The sequence below is a fragment of the Acinonyx jubatus genome, chromosome B4 (assembly GCF_027475565.1).
Source record: "Acinonyx jubatus isolate Ajub_Pintada_27869175 chromosome B4, VMU_Ajub_asm_v1.0, whole genome shotgun sequence".
Taxonomy (NCBI): Eukaryota; Metazoa; Chordata; class Mammalia; order Carnivora; family Felidae; genus Acinonyx; species Acinonyx jubatus.
The window spans coordinates 5,671,940-5,693,530 of record NC_069387.1 but is presented as its reverse complement, the minus strand read 5'-3'; the positions used below and the strand labels follow the sequence as shown (position 1 = coordinate 5,693,530).

At 45.0% G+C, this 21,591-nt stretch overlaps 1 protein-coding gene across 3 annotated transcripts in view; it reads left to right on the top strand.

Moving 5' to 3' along the window:
• Window positions 1-19,774, top strand: part of PRKCQ (protein kinase C theta) — a 184,107-nt gene extending 164,333 nt beyond the window's left edge. For all 3 annotated transcript variants that reach the window (XM_027073364.2, XM_053225230.1, XM_027073365.2), the window contains 3 exons: window positions 7,918-8,106; window positions 16,190-16,318; window positions 19,053-19,774. In XM_027073364.2, coding sequence (XP_026929165.1) covers window positions 7,918-8,106; window positions 16,190-16,318; window positions 19,053-19,208 — 474 coding nt within the window. In that variant the 3' untranslated portion in view covers window positions 19,209-19,774. The remainder of the gene's footprint in view (window positions 1-7,917; window positions 8,107-16,189; window positions 16,319-19,052) is intronic.
• Window positions 19,775-21,591: the final 1,817 nt, after the last annotated feature.

The following is a 21,591-nucleotide window of genomic DNA, read 5'->3' as shown; positions in this document are numbered from 1 at the left end:
TTTTATGCTTCTTGGTGCAATTGTGAATGGGACCAGTTTATTTGTCTTTCTGTTGCTTCATTATTAGTGTATAAGAATGCAACTGATTTCTGTACGTTGATTTTGTATCCTGCAACTTTGCTAAATTCATGTATCAGTTCTAGCAGACTTCTGGTGGAGTCTATCAGATTTTCCATGTATAATATCATGTCATCTGCAAAAAGTGAAAGCTTAACTTCATCTTTGCCAATTTTGATGCCTTTGATTTTCTTTTGTTGTCTGATTGCTGAAGCTAGAACTTCCAACACTATGTTAAACAACAGCGGTGAGAGTGAACATCCCTGTCGTGTTCCTGATCTCAGGGAAAAAGCTCTGTTTTTCCCCACTGAGGATGATGTTAGCTGTGGGCTTTTCACAAATGGCTTTTATGATGTTTAAGTATGTTCCTTCTATCCCAACTTTCTTTAGGGTTTTTATTAAGAAAGGTTGCTGAATTTTGTCAAATGCCTTTTCTGCATCGATTGACAGGATCATATGGTTCTTATCTTTTCTTTTATTAATGTGATGTATCACGTTGATTGATTTGCAAATGTTGAACCCAGCCCTGCATCCCAGGAATGAATCCCACTTGATCATGGTGAATAATTCTTTTTATATGCTGTTGAATTCGATTTGCTAGTATCTTATTGAGAATTTTTGCATCCATATTCATCAGGGATATTGGCCTGTACTCTTTTTTTTACTGGGTCTCTGTCTGGTTTAGGAATCAAAGTAATACTGGCTTCATAGAATGAGTCTGGAAGTTTTCCTTCCCTTTCTATTTTTTGGAATAGCTTGAGAAGGATAGGTATATTCTCTGCTTTAAATGTCTGGTAGAACTCCCCTGGGAAGCCATCTGGTCCTGGACTCTTATTTGTTGGGAGATTTTTGATAACCGATTCAATTTCTTCGCTGGTTATGGGTCTATTCAAGCTTTCGATTTCCTCCCGATTGAGTTTTGGAAGCGTGTGGGTGTTTAGGAATTTGTCCATTTCTTCCAGGTTGTCCAGTTTGTTGCCATATAATTTTTCATAGTATTCCCTGATAATTGCTTGTATCTCTGAGGGATTGGTTGTAATAATTCCATTTTCATTCATGATTTTATCTATTTGGGTCATCTCCCTTTACTTTTTGAGAAGCCTGGCTAGAGGTTTATCAATTTTGTTTAGTTTTTCAAAAAACCAACTCTTGGTTTCATTGATCTGCTCTACAGTTTCTTCAGATTCTATATTGTTTATTTCTGGTCTGATCTTTATTATTTCTCTTCTTCTGCTGGGTTTAGGCTGTCTTTGCTGTTCTGCTTCTATTTCCTTTAGGTGTGCTGTTAGATTTTGTATTTGGGATTTTTCTTGTTTCTTGAGATAGGCCTGGACTGCAATGTATTTTCCTCTCAGGACTGCCTTCGCTGCATCCCGAAGCATTTGGATTGTTGTATCTTCATTTTCGTTTGTTTCCATATATTTTTTAATTTCTTGTCTAATTTTCTGGTTGACCTATTCATTGTTTAGTAGGGTGTTCTTTAACCTCCATGCTTTTGGAGGTTTTCCAGATGTTTTCCTGTGGTTGATTTCAAGCTTCATAGCATTGTGGTCTGAAAGTATGCATGGTATGATCTCAATCCTTGTATACTTATGAAGGGCTGTTTTGTGACCCAGTATGTGATCTATCTTGGAGAATGTTCCATGTGCACTCGAGAAGAAAGTATATTCTGTTGCTTTGGGATGCAGAGTTCTAAATATATCCGTCAAGTCCATCTGATCCAATGTATCATTCAGGGCCCTTGTTTCTTTATTGACCGTGTGTCTAGATGATCTATCCATTTCTGTAAGTGGAGTGTTAAAGTCCCCTGCAATTACCACATTCTTATCAATAAGGTTGCTTATGTTTGTAATTGTTTTATATATTTGGGGGCTCCCGTATTCGGCACATAGGCATTTATAATTGTTAGCTCTTCCTGATGGGTAGACCCTGTAATTATTATATAATGCCCTTCTTCATCTCTTGTTACAGCCTTTAATTTAAAGTCTAGTTTGTCTGATATAAGTATGGCTACGCCAGCTTTCTTTTGGCTTCCAGTAGCATGATAAATAGTTCTCCATCCCCTCACTTTGAATCTGAAGGTGTCCTCAGGTCTAAAATGAGTCTCTTGTAGACAGCAAATAGATGGGTCTTGTTTTTTTATCCATTCTGATACCCTATGTCTGACTGAACCTTGTTTAAATGCAAGACTGGCCACTGGTCAACCAGAAATTATGGCCTTTGACTTTCCTGTCTGCTTCTGCATCTTCCAGAATTTAGTGTTAGCGACTGACTTCTCTCTCTGCATCTTCTGTCTCTTACCTTCCACCATGCTGTCTTCTTACTATACATTCTCCATGAGCAATAATTAAAGACTATGGTTATAACTCCAAGATCAATATGGCCAGCCCAAACTTCTTGCTTCTGCGGTCACAGGCCATTCAAACATAACAGGTCTCCAACTCACTTTCTCTGTTGAACCTGCTCCGCCCACCACCCCCTTTCCCTTCATCTCTTTCTTAGTAAATCACACACTCATCCACCTACTAACCTCACCAGAAAACCAGAGTAATTGAGTTTTCTTTCTTTCCTTCTTACCCTTCCCCTATCCAAACACCCAGAAGTTCTAGATATAGCCCTCAGAGACATCTATTCTTTCCCCTCCCCGATCTTGTGACTGCATTAAGAATCACCCATGATTATTCCTTGATTCTCTAAGTGAGTCCCTTTGGTTGGACCCCCAATGCTTCTCCAGTTCCTTCCCCCACTTCCTGCCGCTACCCTACTCCAGGCCCTGAGCAGCTCTTGTCTGGACGCTGGGGACACCCTCTGGCTTTCCTCTCTGTCACTATCCAACTGCCAGTTTACCTTCTACATAGTTCCAAATTTTTGTAAGAGATGCTCCCTCATTAGTTAAAAAAAAAAAGCATCCTCAGTATATGTATATTGTATATGAATCTCACACACTATTGCCAACTAATATAGTCTGTATATTATAAAATATGCATATAGAAGGATACAATCAGGTTGAAATTAAAACAAAATATACAATTAAAAAAATTTTTAATATTTTTGAAAGAGAGAGAGAGCATAAGCAGGGAAGGAGCAGAGAGAGAGAGGGAGACACAGGATCCGAAGCAGGCTCCAGGCTCTGAGCGGCCAGCACAGAGCCCGACACAAGGCTTGAACTCATGAACCGTGAGATCATGACCTGAGCCAAAGTCAGACACTTAACTGAGCCACCCAGCACCCCTACAATTATTTTAAGTAACTAAATTTTATTCTGTTTATTGATAGTTTATGCTTTGTCCAAATAATGAGATTAAATAACTTAAGATCTTGGTTGAACACTCTAGGACTCAGATTCAAAGGTCTGATTAGCTTTTTACTTCTTGGTTTCACTGGCCATCATAGCTGGAAAGGATAGCTCACAAAGGCACAGTATCACTTAGACTTTACAATACGTATTTTAGGCAAGGTTCGTTGTTGACAATGGAGGTTGTAATTCAAATCATTCCATAATTCAAAACAAGGTCTTTGATACATCTGACCTTTAGCTAAGTTCTTGTCATAACTAATGATACTCTTTTAGCTTCCTTATAATGTAGGTGACCAAGAACTTGTACTGAGAGCAAGAGAGACCTCTCTGCTGCCATTTTCTTATGTTCTATGTGTTTGCATCTGTCTCTCAAAAATAAACTTAAAAAAATATTTAAAAAAAAAAACAGTTGTGCTCTCCTGCCTCCGAGCCTTAATAATTTAACTTTCCCTTATTGTGTTTCTAAGTATATGTTGCTTAGTACTGGTTTTATATGTATTCGGTTGTTATCTCCAGGGAAGGGACTCTGTGGTAAACAGAAAGCCAGTGAGACCAGGCAAGTCACTAGAAACACACAGGAGCACAGAGCAGGACAAGGGCCATGGAGCCCACCTGGCAGATGCCAGTATCTCTTGATGGGAGAACCCGAATTACAGAAGTAAATGCACTTCAGAGCGGCATCAGGAATGACACACAAAAATACAAACCGCACTCCCCACAGCCGGGGAATGTCCCCAGTCCATGTCTCCTAAGACATAAAACTCAATGACTCCCTGTGTCTTCCAGTTGTAGGACCAAGGGTCTAACATGTAACCGGAGGTCCAAGCCCGTTTTGACAAGACTAGGGAAACAGTTAAACACCCTACTCGCTAAGCCACTTAGTAATTCCATGTGGGATTCCAATACACGGAAGCAGCTCCCTGGAGAGACCAGGAGTCACTTGGGGACCAACACTATAAAGGGACTGGCTGGTCACCTAGTAAACTATGACCACATACCAACACAGTGAGCTTTATAGAGATGTAACTCACTAGCTCTACCAGGAGGATGCAGTTGCCGATGATAACTTTCACCGTTGGAGAGAGAGACTCTGACATCAAGTGGCAACGTCTTTGGTATCTGAATTCTTTGAGTAAAGATGGGGGGAGGGAACAGGACAAAAGAGGATGAGGCCATACGAAGGCAGCAGGGGCTGAAACAAGGGCACCTGGGTGGTTCAGTCAGTTAAGCATCCAACTCTTGATTTTGGCTCAGGTCATGATCTCACAGTTTGTGAGATTGAGCCCTGTTGGGATCTGTGCTACGGAATCTGTTTGGGATTCTCTCTCTCTCTCTCTCTCATTGCCTCTCCCCTGCTCATTCTCTCTCTCTCAAAATAAATATTTTTAAAAAGGCAGCAGGGGTTGAGACAGAAAAAGGGGCTGCTTCAGCCAGTGTTTCCCTGCCAGTTTCTTTAGAAATGTAGACAGTGTGAGCATGACCTTGTTAGGTTGAGATTTAATCCATGGGACATTAAAGATAAAAGGAACATTATGTAGCAAAAATCTCCCAAGGAGCAGGGTTCAGAACATAGCTTTAGCTCCCTAACTAGATCTTAAATAAGACAGTAACCTCCTGAAGTCCAATCCCTGTCCTTTATTAAACAGGGGTCCCAGGACCTACCTCAGGAATTCTTATAAATAAGACACAGATACCTAACACATGTCAGCATACTTCTGCAAATTTTCTGTTCAGGCAATGTCACTCTGCATTTTTCTTCTTCCTCCTAACTTACGAGGAATTCTTTATGAACATCACCTAGCACTAGAAGACTTAATTTCCACCACAGCTGTCTCCTGTCCTCCAAATGTCTTTTCATCTGTCCTTCCAAATGAAGTTTAGAAAGACAGGATGCTCAGAGCAGTTTCTGGTTGCTTTGGGCTCCCCCTTGTGACAGAACTTGGGAATTGTGTGTGAACCAGTCCCCATTTGAGGCAAATTCACCTAAACTGAGATTTGTGTGTGTGTGTGTGTGTGTGTGTGTGTGTGTGTGTGTGTGTACACATCTTTATCACTCTCTCTGTATCTACTTTGAAACTTTTCCCTAAGGAATAATCCATCTTCTCTAAACTTTGAAGTTAACTTTATTAAGGATACTGGCTAGCAGTTGTATGCTGGAAGTCAGTGGCAGATTGCAAAATTCTGTTTGCAACTTGATCTTTATTTTCACCAACGGGTGCCAGTTGATCAAGATGGATAGTTATCGTAGAGCATGCAGTCATCTCCATAGGACAAAGCACTGCATGTTCCCTGCTTTTCACTGGATTCGCACAATAACTCAGTAGTAAGTCAGCCAGATGTTATCACCACTTTTTTTTTTTTAACAAATGAGACCCAGAGAGGGTGAAGGAATCTGCCCCAAACTATACATTAGGGGGACTAAGCCAGAAGTAGAACCCACAACATTTTGTATGGCCATCACGGTTTCGTTGTGGTTTATCAACTCTTGTGTTGGGAGACACTTCCACCATATTCCCGAGCCTCAGACCACACGTAGCTCATTCCCCAAGGACAGACGTGGAGTGGGGTGGCATTCAGAGACAGCAGACATGCACACTAGCCCACTGTATCAAAGGATCACCAGCATCGAGACATGCAGCTTTACTAGAAATGCTACAATGTCTAGAACGTAACATCGTTTTTCTTTCCTAAGGCCGCCATTGCTGCAACTGTACCATATATTCCACAGGCCCACGTAAGAAGACATTCCATTTCAAATGGAGACCTCTAATAGTAAAATGACCTGTGTGTTTATGTGTATGTGCTCACACACAGGGTACTGAGCTAGGTCTTAAAATGCAGCCAGCGTGGAAAGGATGGCCATCTCCAGAGGGTCCCAGCCTCGCTTTTTAATTTAGCACTTCAATACTATCCTCACTTTCTCCATTTTGGGAATAAAGCGTCTTGTCCCCACCCCCATCGTGGGAGCAGCAGGCATGAGACACAAGGGTTTTCTTGTCTTCGCCATTTAACAAATTGTTACTGTGTTCCTACTATGTACTGGTTTTCATTGTAAAATATACATACCATGGAATATACCATCTAACCATTCTAAGAGTGTTATTCAGTCGTGTTAAGTATATTCGCATTGTTGTGCAACGAATCTCTGGATTTTTTTTTAATCAGGCACAATTGAAACTCTACAGCCATTAAACAACCACCCGTTTTCCCCAAACCCTCAGCAACCACTGTCCCACTTTCTGTCCTTATAAATCAGACACCTCTAGGGACCTCATACAAGTGAATTCATACAGTATTTGTCTTTTCAAGTCTGGCTTCTTTCATTTAGCACAATGTCCTCAAGGTTTATCTAGGTTGGATCACGTGTCAGGATTTCATTCTGTTTTAAGGCTGAATAATATTCCGCTGTATGTATAGATCACATCGCTTATCCATTCAGCCACTGATGGACCTCACGCATGGCATTGGAAAATGTCACAGCTTGGTTTGCTAGGATGACAAGAGTCACAGGTACACTCTCTACCTTTCAACATTCAACAAGGAAGCCACTGAAAGCCCAGAATACAGTCTTTTCTGCCAGGAGAGTAGATGGATGAAAGAGTAGAAATCTTTTTAAAATGTTAGGTGGAGGGCGCCTGGGTGGCTCAGTTGGTTAAGCATCCAACTCTGGGTTTCAACTTACGTCATGATCTCGTGGTTTGTGAGTTTGAGGCCCCTCCCCCCACCCCGCCCTGGTCAGGCTCTGTGCTGACAGTGCAGAGCCTGCTTGATTCTCTCCCCCCCCCCCTTCCCTGCCTCTCCCCTGCTTAATCTTTTTTAGAAAAATAAAAGTTAGGTGACATCCCAGACTTTAAATCCACTTCCCTAAAGGACAGACCAGACCAGTTCTACTCAAAGCACTGCTGTTAAGCTGCACATCACTCTAAGAGAGAGAATATCTGGAACTGAAGTCTGCTATCCTGGTCTCTCTCAGCACACTCACTAATTCTGACTCTTTAATGGCGATCACAGATGGGACACCTTAGTTGTACAACTGTGGCCAGAGAGGCTTTACGGGATGGATTTAGGGAGATGACCTCTTTGGAGGTGTGATTACCTACTGAAAGTTTATGCAAAGTCTCAGGACAGACTTCAGTAAAACACGTGGGTTTGGTTTAGTCACAGAACAGCATGCATACACACACATACACACACACACACACACACACACACACACACACACACACACACACACACACCAGCTTTCTTAGGTCTGAATCGACTACCCAAGTCCTCACATCACAGGTGGGAAAATGAAGGCTAACGGCACAGGCCAGTGGTTGCTCTTAAGGCCACAGGGGAAGGAGACATTAAAACCAAAAACTGTTTGCTCAGTTTGGGCACTGTTCACTCATTTCTGCCATCAGCATCTCAAAAGCTACAGTTTTCAGTGTGATCGGTGTTAAAACCACACACGGTCATCACCATCGACTATTTACTGAGTGGCCTTGAAAAGTTCAAGCAGGGTTTTCGCTCATCCACCTCGTGTTCATTAATTATGCCTCTGCCTCTTGGTCACACAGATCTTGCTGGGCCAGAAATACAACCATTCTGTTGACTGGTGGTCCTTTGGCGTTCTCCTCTATGAGATGCTGATTGGGCAGTCACCTTTCCACGGGCAAGATGAAGAGGAGCTTTTCCACTCCATCCGCATGGACAATCCCTTTTACCCCCGATGGCTTGAGAAAGAGGCGAAGGATCTTTTGGTGAAGGTAAGAAGTGAAGCCAAGGAGACTCTGTAGAATTAGTATTGGGTATTCTGATTGGTTCTCCCATTCATTTCTAGGTTCTGATTTATACGTGGTAAACAATAGTCATCTTGAACTGGATTTAAATGGGATTCTCACCATGTATTTCAACTGAGGCACCAGTAGGATGGACGTTAGATACCAAAGTGAGAAGATAAACGTTCATGTGCCTGGTTTACATAAGAAATGCCCAGGAACCAGTTCCATGGCTCTTGAAACCCTTACTTTGAGAGGAAATTGGCCCACTGACAAGCCCAGTTTGTAGCTTAAAACTCAGCCTTTGGTTTCCCATCATGCCCATTAAGCCTACTCAGGCCAGTTCATCTTCCCCTTCCCATCTGGACAGAATGCACAACTCTGCAGCCAAAGACAAACCTCACATCACCCCTAGGCCATAAAACACGGTCTCAGTTGAGAAGGTAAAACTGTTCAGCCCGTGAAAGAAGTCAGCAAGTCAACCAGATCTCTAAAGCCAAGACTTTTAATCCCTCTTCTCCGGTCAGATTCAGGGCTGGTGGCCACTCACTTTGGGAGAAGGGAATGTGGTCATGTTGTGGCCAACTGTGTCCTGTTCTCTTCCTCTCCAGCTCTTGGGTCTCTGCTGCAGACCAGACCAGGTTAAAAGCAGGGAGAGGACAGAGGAGTAAGAAGGAGAAACCAGTGTTCTTTTATGGCTGGGTGGCTTCATGCTTGGAGTCTGGTGGTTTGTGAAAGCCAGAACTTCGGTGAGACATTCTAGTAGGTCTTTTGGAAGTAAGAACTGGTCACCGGGGATGTTTTTGGCCAAAGCCCTTGACACACACAGGCCATTTGTTCAGTCCGTTCCCTGGCCCCGATACTATACCAAACTCCATTTCGCAGCATTCCATCTCACAGAGACCCTCACTGCTCACTGCCTGAGAGGGCCCCTTCAGCAGTATTGAAAATGCTGCAGATCACATCCCCTTCCCATGTCCACTGGAAACACTGATGTGTCTTTCACCCTGTAACTCAGAATTCAGACTGTCACCATCCCTGCAGAATTCGCCTTCAAAGCAAGACTCACACCCCGGTCCACGACGGTCCAGGCTCAGGGGAGAACGGAGTGTGTTACAGATGGAAACCAGGCTCTAAGAATCACTTGCCATGAACCAGGAGCTCCCAGGGAAAGCCAATGGAGAGACCTAAGCAGCACCTGAGAGCCATCATTAAAGATTGGGGTTATAGGCAGAGTCGTGGTTTCCCTCTGTTGAGGACGCAAATTAACACCCACAGTGTGAGTACAAAAAATAAGTCACGGTAGTGCAACGTGCTCTTACATATAATAACAACGACCGGCACGCACTGAGCTGTCCCAGCAACTGTTTGCATCAAGGAGATACACCGAGGTGATCAGGAAGTGAGCAAATCTAAAAGAAGTGGACCAAGAGCACAGGTGTTTTGAATTTGGGCGTCTCCTATCTCAGCTGGCTTTAAAAATCATTTAGGAAAATAATTTTCAGTCTTGCTGTCTTTATATTGAAAAGGGGGAGCAAAGAGTAGACCTTTCAACATTAGAAGCTCTCGGTGGATTTTAAGGGTTTTTTTTTTTTAACATTTATTTATTTTTGAGAGAGAGAGAGAGAGAGAGAGAGAGAGAGAGCAGGGGAGGGGCAGAGACAGAGGGAGACACAGAATCTGAAGCAGGCTCCAGGCTCTGAGCTGTCGGCACAGAGCCCAACGCGGGGCTTGAACCCACAAACCGTGAGATCATGACCCGAGCCGACGTTGGACGCTTAACTGACTGAGCCACCCAGGCGCCCCAGTGGATTTTAAATCTAAAAACAATTACCAGGCCCATCTTGTTTCACAAGTCTACTTTTTACTCATGAACTACCTGGACTTAAAGGGCACCCACTTCTTCTGCTCTAATACGACCGGCAACTTGTCCAGAGTCTGAGATGCTGAGGCAACTCTGCAGCCCTCCCTCAGGAGTCCAGTGCGGAGAGAGCCCCCCCAGGACACCCCCACCCAAGGCTGATGGCATTGCAAGTCTGAGCCACTTCAACTCAGCTTTCTGTTTCTGTTATCCAAAGAAACCACAAACCTAGAAAACTCTCAGAATGACCCATTAAACACACTTTCAATGACTGAGCAACACACCTATAAAATGAAAGCTGATTTCAAAATTAACCAATTAAGAAGATGACAACAGTAAAAATTATCAGGATTGGGATGGAAGCAGTGTTGCTTTACGCAAAGGCAAGTTGAGACATTATTACAGTTGCTGCATGGGTTTTACACGGACTGGACACGTGGGCTCAAGGTGAGGTATGATTAGTTGGCTCCAGCTGCTGTAACAAAATATCACAGACTGAGGGGCTCACCCAACAAATTTACTTACAGTTCCGGAGGCTGGGAGTCCAAAGGCAAGGTCCAGCAAGGTCGGTTTCTGGCGAAGGCTTTCTTCCTGCCTTGCAGACAGGTGCCTCCTTGCTGCATCTTCACTCACACACGGGCGAAGAGCTCTCTGCTGTTTCCTCTTATAAGGACTCTAATCCTATTGGATCGGGCTCCCACCCACATGACCTCATTTAACCGTAATTACTTGTTTCCTGCAAGTTCACTTACATGGGGGGTAGGGCTTTGATGTGTGACTTTTGAGGGGACATGCTTCAGTCTCGTAGTGTGGGGGTGCACTGAAAAGGCCTGGGCCAACGAAACCCCCCAGAAGGGAATAAGGAAACAGCTCGGGGGCTGCCTGGAGGCGATCCACTTTTACCCCTTGATGTTCCGCAAAAGTTCAACAGCTATGCTTCCAAACCCAGTGCCGCCTCGGGATGTGGGGGGGCTCACGGCCAGGAGGGAGGGTGAAGGAGTCACGGGGCCAGGTGGAGTTCATCAGAAGTTAATGCTGGAAGTGACGGTTTTTCACAGAAGAGAAAGATGGTGTGGGAAGAAGGATCAGTTCCAGGTAGAGAGGAAAGATGACAAGTCACGTACAAAGAATATTACTCAGCAAGAAAAAGGAAGGAACGGTTATCGATCTACAAAACAACCTGGGTGGATCGCAAGGGTGTTGTGCGGAGTGAAAAAAGGCCAGTCTCCAAGGGTCACATACTGTGAGTCCACTTGTGTAACCTTCTCCAAAGGGCAGTGTGGAGATGGAAATCAGATTAGTGGCAGTGGGGGCAGGGGAGAGTCGAGGCAGGACAGTGACTGTAGAGGGACAGTCCCAAGGGACAGCTTTGTGTTGACGGGACGGATCTGTGTGCACGGTGGTTACCCAAATCTACGCATGGGATAAAATGACAGAGAACTAGACACACACATTGTATCAATGCTGGCCTCCTACTTTTGGTGTCGTTCTCTAATTATAAAAGACGTAGGCATTAGGGGAAGCTAGGTGACAGGGACACAGGACACCTGTACTAGCTTTTAACATCCTGTGAATTGATATGTATGGACTGAATGTGCCGGCGCCAAATCCTGTGTTGAAGCCCTAACCCCCAAAATGATGAGGCCTTTGGGACATAATGAGGCAGAGATGACATAATCAGGGTGGGGTCACCACAGTGGACGAGTGCCCTTATAAAAAGACGAAGAGAGAGCTATCCCCCCCCTCCAAGTGCATGCACCAGAGGAAGGCCATGTGAGGACACAGCAAGAAGGCGGCCACCTACACGCCAAAAAGAGGGTCCTCGCCAGAAAGTGCCCACACAGGCACCTTGATCTTGGACTTCCAGACTCCAGAACTGTGAAAAATAAATGTCTGTTGTTTAAGACACCACTCAGTCCGTGTCATTTTGTTATAGCAGCCCAAGAAGACTAAGACACTGTGATTGTTTCAAAATAAAAAGTTTAAGAACAAAATACAGTGTAAGGGTTAATGCCAGCAAATACCAAAACCAAAATCATGTGCACTTTGAATAGCGGGAAAAAGATTTGCCAGAAGAATAGAAAATAAATCTGGCTGAACAGAGCAGAAACCAAGACAAGTAAGAATAAAAAGTGGGAGAGAGTGGGACTCGTTGGCGAAAGAGGTCTTAAATCCACGTAGAGGAGACCGGGCTTATCCTTTCCCATAGGTGTTGGTAAAAATTCCATCTCCTTGCCCCACAAGGAAGGTAGTCCTCTGCCATGTTCTAGAAGTAAGGCTGATAAAAATTAGTTTCCTCATGCAATTTGCTGACAAGAACATGGCTTCTAGTTTCATCTCTCCTCCTGGTTTGCTCTATAACGTTGGTCCCACTGCCCCCCTCATCCTTGAGTTCCGTTTTCTGCAAAAATCAAAGGTAGCATCATTTCTGAGAAACTTCCTGTAGAGAATTATAATGTAAAACCCAGAAGTAATGAGTCCTCTAAAAAAAAAAAAAAAGGAATCTGTTACAGCAGCTGCATCAATATCACTCTCTGTTCCCTTTAGTCCTCACAGCACATAGATGCAGGTAGTGTACTGAACAACTGTGCACAAGAGGCTGTGCTGCATCATGAATTGCAACTGGGACACCGCTGTTCAGTTGAGTCTTGAAAAGAAACACCCCTTTCTCCCTCATGTATTCATCCAGGATGTCCCGTCCATTTGTTTGGAAACGGGCGGAAAACGAAAGATCCCAAACAGAAGCACCTCTCCCTTCTGTAGAAAGATATATCTGCGCAGGGAATGAAGAGGGGAGAAGACCCCTCTCCAGGGACAGGGGCTAAGCGCTGGTGGCCCTCCTCAGCCGCCCAGCATGGCTCCCCAGCCCAGACAGTCGAGTAAATTCAAACAAACGACAGCTGCATCCTGGCCATTCGTGTACGAGGTGTGCTGTTTCCTGTTAATGTAAACCGCCCTCTGACAGCTTCTATGAACAAAAGCAAGTCTTTCTTCATGAACACGGAGTCCCTTGGTGCAGCTTCTCCAGCACAGAGCTGATGGCCTCCCGCAAGGTCACCAGACTTGGAAGGGGGGGGGGGGGCGTGCTTTGATGCAGGGGACAGAAGACAGTAACTCACTCTTGTGCAGGACGGGAAAGAAATCTGAGTCTCAAACATGAGGTCATGTTATATTCTCATTACATATTTTATCTTTGAAAGTATATTTTTTTAAATTTCACAGGTACATGGGTCAGTCTCAGAAGGCTCTGTCAGGATGCTCTAGGTACAAACGACACATGGTCCTGGAAAAATCCAACAGGAAACAGCATGGTCTGCACTTGGCATAGGGCAATTACTCCTCACTGTATTCAGTAAAGCCTTGCATTATAACTATGTGAGCTAGAGACACTCCCACCTTCTCTCTCATCTTGTTTCATGAAAACGTCCTTAAAAAGTAGGGGCCAGTAAGGTGTGATGATCGTTTCCAGGCAAGTCACTTATTCCCTCTGCTTCTAAAGAATCAGTCTGCTTTTCCATCTGTTGGCCTACATTGGTGTTCGAGTCTACAGAAGAAAAATTTTACTGTGAATTTGGTGCCTTTTCTATGTGCCGTTATATATGCTGAAGACAAGATTCTGGCAGAAGGTGAGGACTGAAGATCTATGGTCTGCACGTAATAAAGTAGAAAGACAACTTGCTCACTTATTTAACAAACATTTATCGTGCATCTACTTTGTGCACAGCACTGTGCTAGGTTCTGTAAGAAAGAGAAACATAAGTGGTGTTTGCCCTCCATACCTTACACTCTACTAAAAAAAAAAATACTCTTAAAAATACTCTTGGGGCAACCGGGTGGCTCAGTCGGTTGAGCATCCGACTTTGGCTCAGGTCATGATCTCATTCGTTCCTGAGTTCGGGCCCCGCGTCGGGCTCTGTGCTGACAGCTCAGAGCCTGGAACCTGCTTTGGAGTCTGTGTCTCCCTCTCTCTGCCTCTCTCTCTCTCTCTCTGTCTCTCTCTCTCTCTCAAAAATAAAAATGTTAAAATACTATTAAAAATGATAGACAGATACCTTCTTTAATGGAGGGAAGATATTCAGATGTCCTATGGAGCCCAGAGGAGAGACTAAAGCGGCTGTTTATAATTTGGGCTCTACCCCTGGCTAGACCTGTGATCTTGAGCAAGTTATTTAGCTACTCTGAGCCCCCGTGTCCTTAGCTGATGATCGGGACAGTGATCTCTGCTTTTAGAATCTGTCCTCAAAGTCAGGCCAATACGGCAGAGGCATGTGGCACTACTCCTGACTCTCAACGCTGGTTGGAATAAGTCACGGAACCAACCATATGACAATGAGTATGAGCTGCAGGGCAGGGAGGGCTCACCAGGAGTTGAGGGAGTCAAAGAAAGCTTCACAAAGAAGAAGGAGCATAAGCTGAACCCTGAGTGATGGGCTGGGATTGAAAGCTGAGGTGAAGGAAATGGCAAAACGTGGGGAGACGTATCTCCTCACGAGATGGAGATGTCCATAGCGAAGGACAGAGGTGGGAAAGGCAGGTGGCGTGTTCAGTGAGTAGACACGTCTGGACAGAAGAGAGGGTTACAGTGGGGACAGAAGGATGTGTGTCTGCAGAGGCCACAGAGAGCCTGGGATGACCAGCCAGGCTCAGAGGATGTTAGGACTCACCAGGGCATAGAGATGACCTTGCCTCACCCTGAATTCTCCAGGGGAGGAAATGGAGACTCAGAAAACTTGCACAAGGCCATGTGGGTAGGAAGTCTCTTGGGTGACAGCCTCATGTTAGTGGTTTTCTAACAGAGCTTTGGAACATCAAGTTTCCATCGAGAGACCTCAGCCTCCACCGTATGGTAAAGTGGGACAGCTGACCGTGTGGCTGCACTAGCTGGTTACATGGGTATTCCACCTGGACTTTTAAAAAGATTATCCTGATTTTTAAAAAGAAGAAAAAAATCTCCACTTCGCTACAGCACGTTGTGTTTTTTTTCTTCTTTTGGTTTTGGGTTTTTTGGGGGGCCTTTCGGTAGAGCCTTTGAAGATTTTCAAGTAGGAAGGTAACATAAGTAAGGCAGTGTTTGGAAACACGTAGACTGGCTATTCTTACAAGAGATAAAAGCAAGAGATCTCTGTAATTTAGTTGTTACCGGAGGTCCGGTCCTGCCAGAGCCTCGTGGAATATCCCTGTTTCAGAGACCCCACGGTGTCCTTATGAACACCCTATAGCTAGAAGTTACTCTATAAACAAACATCGAGCTGCGGGATAAAAAAGGGGTAACTACTTCAGGCACTTGGGACCCGTGACTCCCCAGGTCTCGTGTTTGGACTCTCCTATTCCGTACTGCCCTTGACCCGTTGTGTTGGAGTTTGAAGAGTTTCCAAGCTCCTTTCCTGTCCTGGCCAAGGTTCAGCGTGACCTCATAGTAACAGGAGAAGGAACAGTGCAAAGAAGAAAATATATCTGTAACAGACCAGAGGTCATTAAAGAGGATTTGAATTAAGTATTACTTTACCAGCGGGTTTGCAGGAAGCAGAAATGATTCTCACTACTCAGACGCCTTATCCAAAGCTGACCATCAGGGACTAGTTTATAGGATATCATCAAAGCAACACTGTTATCCTTTGAAGGCAGCTTTGTAGGAAATCAAAGTCAATTAATGGGCGGTCAACCCAGCAACAAATAAATTGATCACTTATTCTCTGTTGTTGGGTTTTACAGACCACGAATCACTGCATACGTGCGTGTGCACGTGTGTGTGTGTGTGTGTGTGTGTGTGTGTGTGTGTGTGTGATTTCATCTCACGCACAGAACCGCCCTGCGGGAAGGATACTTCATTCACTTTACAGGGGAGGACACAGACTCAGACTCCTGCAACTTGCCAGAGGTCCCGTAAACAATACAAGGCAAAGCTGATTTCAAAACCGGTCTACATCACTCAAGAGACTGCATTTCTAGGGCCAGGAGCAAGGGAGCAAAAACCCAGACCCTGGAATATTCAGAAGGCTCATTTGAGGGAGAGTGCTGTCACCAGTTTGGAGACAACAGTTGATACTCGAGAGTGGAAAAATCGGGTTAGAAAAGCCGCAAAAAGCAGTCTTTACCTCGTGGAGTCAAATCCCCGTGACTTGCGCCTCACACACTATGAAATGCAGCCTCGTCTGAGGCTAGCCGGCTGGTCCCCTGGGAAGTAACTGTTTTCTTTCTGCCGCTTCTCAGCTCTTCGTGAGGGAACCTGAAAAGAGACTAGGAGTGAGGGGAGACATCCGCCAGCATCCTTTGTTCCGGGAGATCAACTGGGAAGAGCTTGAAAGGAAGGAGATTGACCCACCGTTCCGGCCTAAAGTGGTAAGGACCCTCCCAGGACCATTTGGTTCCAGCTTGGCTCCCGGGCTGCCTGCCTGCCCCTCACCCCTGCTTGAGCCCCTACCTTCCCTCCGGGGTGCAGTTCTTGGAGGAAAGTGCTTCCTTAACCATAATTCAGGTTACCTGGCTGGGAGTGGGGGGGATGGGGTGCAGGGGGGATGTTACTCTTGTTTTTCAATATCTAACCTGTGCGATGAAAATGTACCTGCATGAAAAATGAATTGCTGGGCACATGCCTCAGACGTGACCTGCATGTGCCAGGTGGCTCTCTGATGAGATACGGTGCTTTTGCACAGGATGCATCCGTGCCCCATGGTCACAGATTCTGTGACCCAAATGTGTATGCGGGGGATCTTGCAACCCTCTTTTCCATGGCTATTTATTAAAGTTTGCCTGACGTTTGCAACTGGTTCACGTTAACTATATTCCCTAACGGCAATAGTTCAGTGTTACTTGGTTTAAGGAAAAAGTACATTGGGGCTGAGGAAGAGACAAGTCTCTAAATTCCCAGGTGTTTGCTCACTAGTGAAAGTCACTAACCTCCATGAGAAAAGGCACAATGACCTGTCCATGTGCAGAACCACCATAAAGCGAAGACAGAGTAAAGAAGGGACGCCCCAGGGGGCTCAGTGGGTTAAGTGTCTGACTCTCGATTACGGCTCAGGTCATGATTTCATGGTTCATGAGATCGAGCCCCGTGTGAAGCCCCAGGTCAGGCTCTGCACTGACAGCTCGGACCCTGCTGGGATTCTCTCTCTCCCTCTCTGCCCCTCCCCCACTCACATGCACGCACACGCTCTAAAAATAAGTAAATAAACTTACAAAAAAGTAAAGTGCAATTAAAATGAAAAAGCTCGGCAGACGGATGTTGGTAAGTGTGACTGCACACAGCCACTGAACCGGACTCCTAAAAATCGTTCAGATGGTCACTTTGAGGTTAGGTATATTTTACTACAGTTTTTACAATAAATAGTTTTTGGGTTTTTTTAAATTTTTTTAATGTTTGTTTGTTTTTGAGAGAGAGAGAGAGAGAGAGAGTGTGAGCAGGGGAGGGGCAGACAGGGAGGGAGACACAGAATCTGAAGCAGGCTCCAGGCTCTGAGGTGTCAGCATAGAGCCCGATGCGGGGCTGAACCCACGAGAACATGACCTGAGCCAAAGCTGGATCTCAACCGACTGAGCCACTCAGGCGCCCCAGCACTTTGCCTGGCTTTTACCAGTGGTGACATTTTGCCAAGATATGAGTGTTTTGTTTTGTTTTAATTTTTAAATGTTTTTATTTGCTTGTGAGAGGAAGTGGGGGAGGGACAGAGAGAGGGAGACCCAGAATCCGAAGCAGGCTCCAGGCTCCGAGCTGTCGGCACAGATACCGACGCGGGGCTCGCACCCACGAACCGTGAGATCATGACCTGAGCCAAAGTGGGATGTGTGACCACCTCAGCCACCCAGGCGCCCCTCAAAAAATAGTTGTTTTAAAGGGTAAGGCAAATGGTAGATATGCCAGCTTTACCCGTCCCTGGTCAGTATGGATATAAACCATCTCTACCGTCTCTCCTGCATGGAAATGGCACAGGCTCGTGGATCCCAAAGCAGAGTGCCTCGCTCTAGAAAACAGCCACTGCTGTTCCTCAGGAGGGGGGAGGACGAAGTGAGTGTGTTCCTAGGACACAACATTGTCCCAAGCTCTGGGGACACGCTAAGGGTTCCACAGGCTGGTCTTTAGCACTTACTGTTTGGACCAGCACCATCCCTAATACGTGGGTTAATAATTTGTGATAAAATGATTTTTTTTTACCTAGTTTCGCTCATCAGAACAATGTAACTCATGCCTCAACTTTCACAGTACATTACAATTGACTTGATAGTGTCCATCTAAAAATCAGACTTTTGATCTACACTTTCCCTACAGGACAGTTCTGCCAGTAGGAAGGAATTTCCCTGACCTGTTGTCCAAGCAGCTATTTGTAGGCAGAGGCCACAGGCCATTGGCTTCACCAGCCCAGGGGCCCCCTTGAGGGGAGGGAGAGTCTCTGACTTTTAGTTATGCTCATATATATAAGGGTGACTTTTGATCATCTTAAAAAAAAACTGAACTATACACCATACTAAGCAGTGTTTATAAATAGGTGTTTGTTTTTACATTTTTTTTGGTCTCATGGGCACCAGTGAGCTAGGTGGCTCAAGGGGAGTTTGTCCCCATCCATCTATGGAAGACGGTCCAAGATGGTTAATGATAAAATGAACATGGGTGGAGAAGCCAGCAGTAGTGAAGGATATTGATGTAAGAATAGGAATATATAATCTGTAAAACTCCTTGCCTCCACTCCCATCCTCCAGCCCTCCCCTCTTCCCCCTCAGTTACCCCCTAAAAACTAAAAGGATACAGGTCACATCTGGCCCCGCCTCTTTTTCAGAAGTGGCCAATCCTGTTTCAGGTAAACTATTAACCAGAATCATTAGACCCTACTTGGATGTATATAATGAAATTCCTTTACACGAATCTAAGTGTACTATTGACAAGCTAATGCCTCAGGATCTTGGGAATGTTCCATGAATCCACCTATGACCATCTATGAGTGTTACTTCAGTTCATCTGCAATGCGGATAGCATGCAGTGTCATGTACACATGACAGCCTAGATAACAAAAAGAAAAATAATTAATGCAGTGGCTGATTTTCTTCCTTTTGTTCCTCCCTCCCTCGAACTCTGACCAAGAAATCGCCGTATGACTGCAGCAATTTCGACAAAGAGTTCTTAAATGAGAAGCCCCGGCTATCATTTGCTGACAGAACCCTCATCAACAGTATGGACCAGAATATGTTCAGAAACTTTTCCTTCATCAACCCAGGGATGGAGAGGTTGATATCCTGAACCACTTCCCCTGACACATGAGGGACTTTGCCTTCTCTCTGCGAACTGGTTCAAGTGACACTCCTTGGATTCCTTTTCACCTTGGAGAAGAAAAGAAACACTCAATAACACCGGCTAAGACCTTCGAGCTCCCCACTGACTCTGTATCTGCAGCAGAACCCAGCTCCACTCATTACAACGCCCTTCGGTGTCTCTCCTGTCCTCTCCTGCGGCCACCCCTGATGTTAGGTCACCACTAACCATAGTTATTTACTGGAACGAGGGTTCTCCTCCACACTGTGAAAGATCTGAAAACTTAACACTGCCCTAAACTGTGGCTCTTCACGTGGGCACCAACGGCTGATCGGTGAAATACTCGATGACGGAAGGGGGCACAGTGAGCACGGGCTTCTGGAGACCGAAACAGCGCGTCGCCTCGTGGGAAAGCGGGCTTCATTCCGCCACAGACAAGTAGCCAGTGACCTGTTTTATTCTGTTCACGTCTGGGGAAGTGTAAATGGTGATGGGGGAAGCCCTGGGTAGGTTTTTATGGGAATTCTTCACAATAAACATCGCTTGTAACTTGAGATTTACAAATCCATTCATTCTGATTAGCCATGGCATTCTTGGGAAAGAGGAAGACGGAAAGTGAAAAGAGATCATGTCGCTGAGGTGGAGGGTTTAATAAAACACCTACTCTGGCTATCTTATCAACATAGATATTACACTTAGAGTCCAACAAAGACAGGCTCATTTACTCCTGCCGGTGGAACCACCCCATCCACCCACTCTCAGCTGATTTCAATATCGTGGAAGCCACTCACTACAATCCTTTTCACGCTGTAACAAGAAGGGCATAGTGCTTCCAAGAGAAAAGAAAACCAATCTCTTATCACACCCTTGATGGTGATTTCATGACTCATAAGTCTCCCTTTAGGCATTAGTCAAAATAAAAGACCCATGCATGCTACTTGTAGCAGTCGATCTTCTTTGATGAGAATTCTAGCTATTTTTAAGGATCTGTGTTGTTTGTATATTTTGATAAAATATTGTGACTTAATGACAGAGGTGGATATGTAAAAATGGAATAAAAGAAAGAAAGAAAGATGCCTCTTAATAGTTTAATTCCCTACTTGTCCCCGCAAGAACTTGGTTTTGTCATGGTTGGCATCAAAGTGTCGCTCGCGTTGAGTTGATGTTGGAAATTTGGGGAATCACTAAAGGTCCCCAAAAGAGTGAGAGGCTCATAACTTTTAAGTTAATGTTACTATGTTCCTCTTTCCCTTCACCACGAGATCTCTTGGGAGTGACCCACACATGTTGCTACAGGTCTACACATGTTGCGTCTGCTCCTCCAACACCCAGATCCAGCTCTGCCCTCCTATCTGTCCCCAGGCACTGCTTCCTCTCAGAACTACCTTCCTGCCGGCCCTTGTGCAATGCACTAGGTCCTCATCTACCTTTCTGCAGTTTTTTATACAAGGAAAGACCCTCCTTTGATCTTGAGCCCATGATCACTGCAACACAGCACTTTCCCCTTTCGCCCCCTCCACCTGCGACTGCTCCCTTGACGAGCCCCTTTCCTCCTACCCCCCCCCCCCGCCGTCACTTCCAAGGCCTCTCTGCCCATCTTGTTTCCACTTTTCTCTTGGTTCTTTCCCACCACCTTGTGCCTTCTAGGCTTGCTTGCTTGACTTTTTTAAATATAACTTATTGTCAAATTGATTTCCATACAACACCCAGTGCTCATCCCAACAAGTGCCCTCCTGCCTGCCCCTCTCCCCCGGCCCCCATCCACCCTCAGTTTGTTTTCAGTATCCGAGAGTCTCTTATGGTTTGCCTCCCTCCCTCCCTCTTGGTAATTTTTTTCCCCTTCCCCTCTCCCATGGTCTTCTGTTAAGTTTCTCAAGATCCACATATGAGTGAAAACACATGGTATCTTTCTCTGCCTGACTTACTTCACTTAGCATAATACCCTCCAGGTCCATCCACGTTGCTGCAAATGGTCACATTATGCAAAGAGCCTAAATGTCCGTTAACTGGCAAATGGATAAAGAAGATGTGGTTTATATATACAATGGAATACTACCTGGTTTCTAGGCTTTAAACAGTCTCCACTGACTAGCTCTATTTTCTTACAATCTCTACCTCTTGTATTTCCTACTTCCATTAACGGCACCATCCAGGTGCCAGGAGCCTGAGTCATCCAGGCTCAGGACCTCAGAGTCATTGTTGACTGTCCCCTTTCCCTATTTTTTTAACTAAATCCTTGTGATTCTTCCTCTGTAGTCTCTCCAAAAGACATACACATCTCTACTTTCTTTCTGCTACTCATGTCTGGATCAGTCTCCCCATCTTAAGTCTCTCTCCTCATTTTAATTCATATATATAACATACATTATAA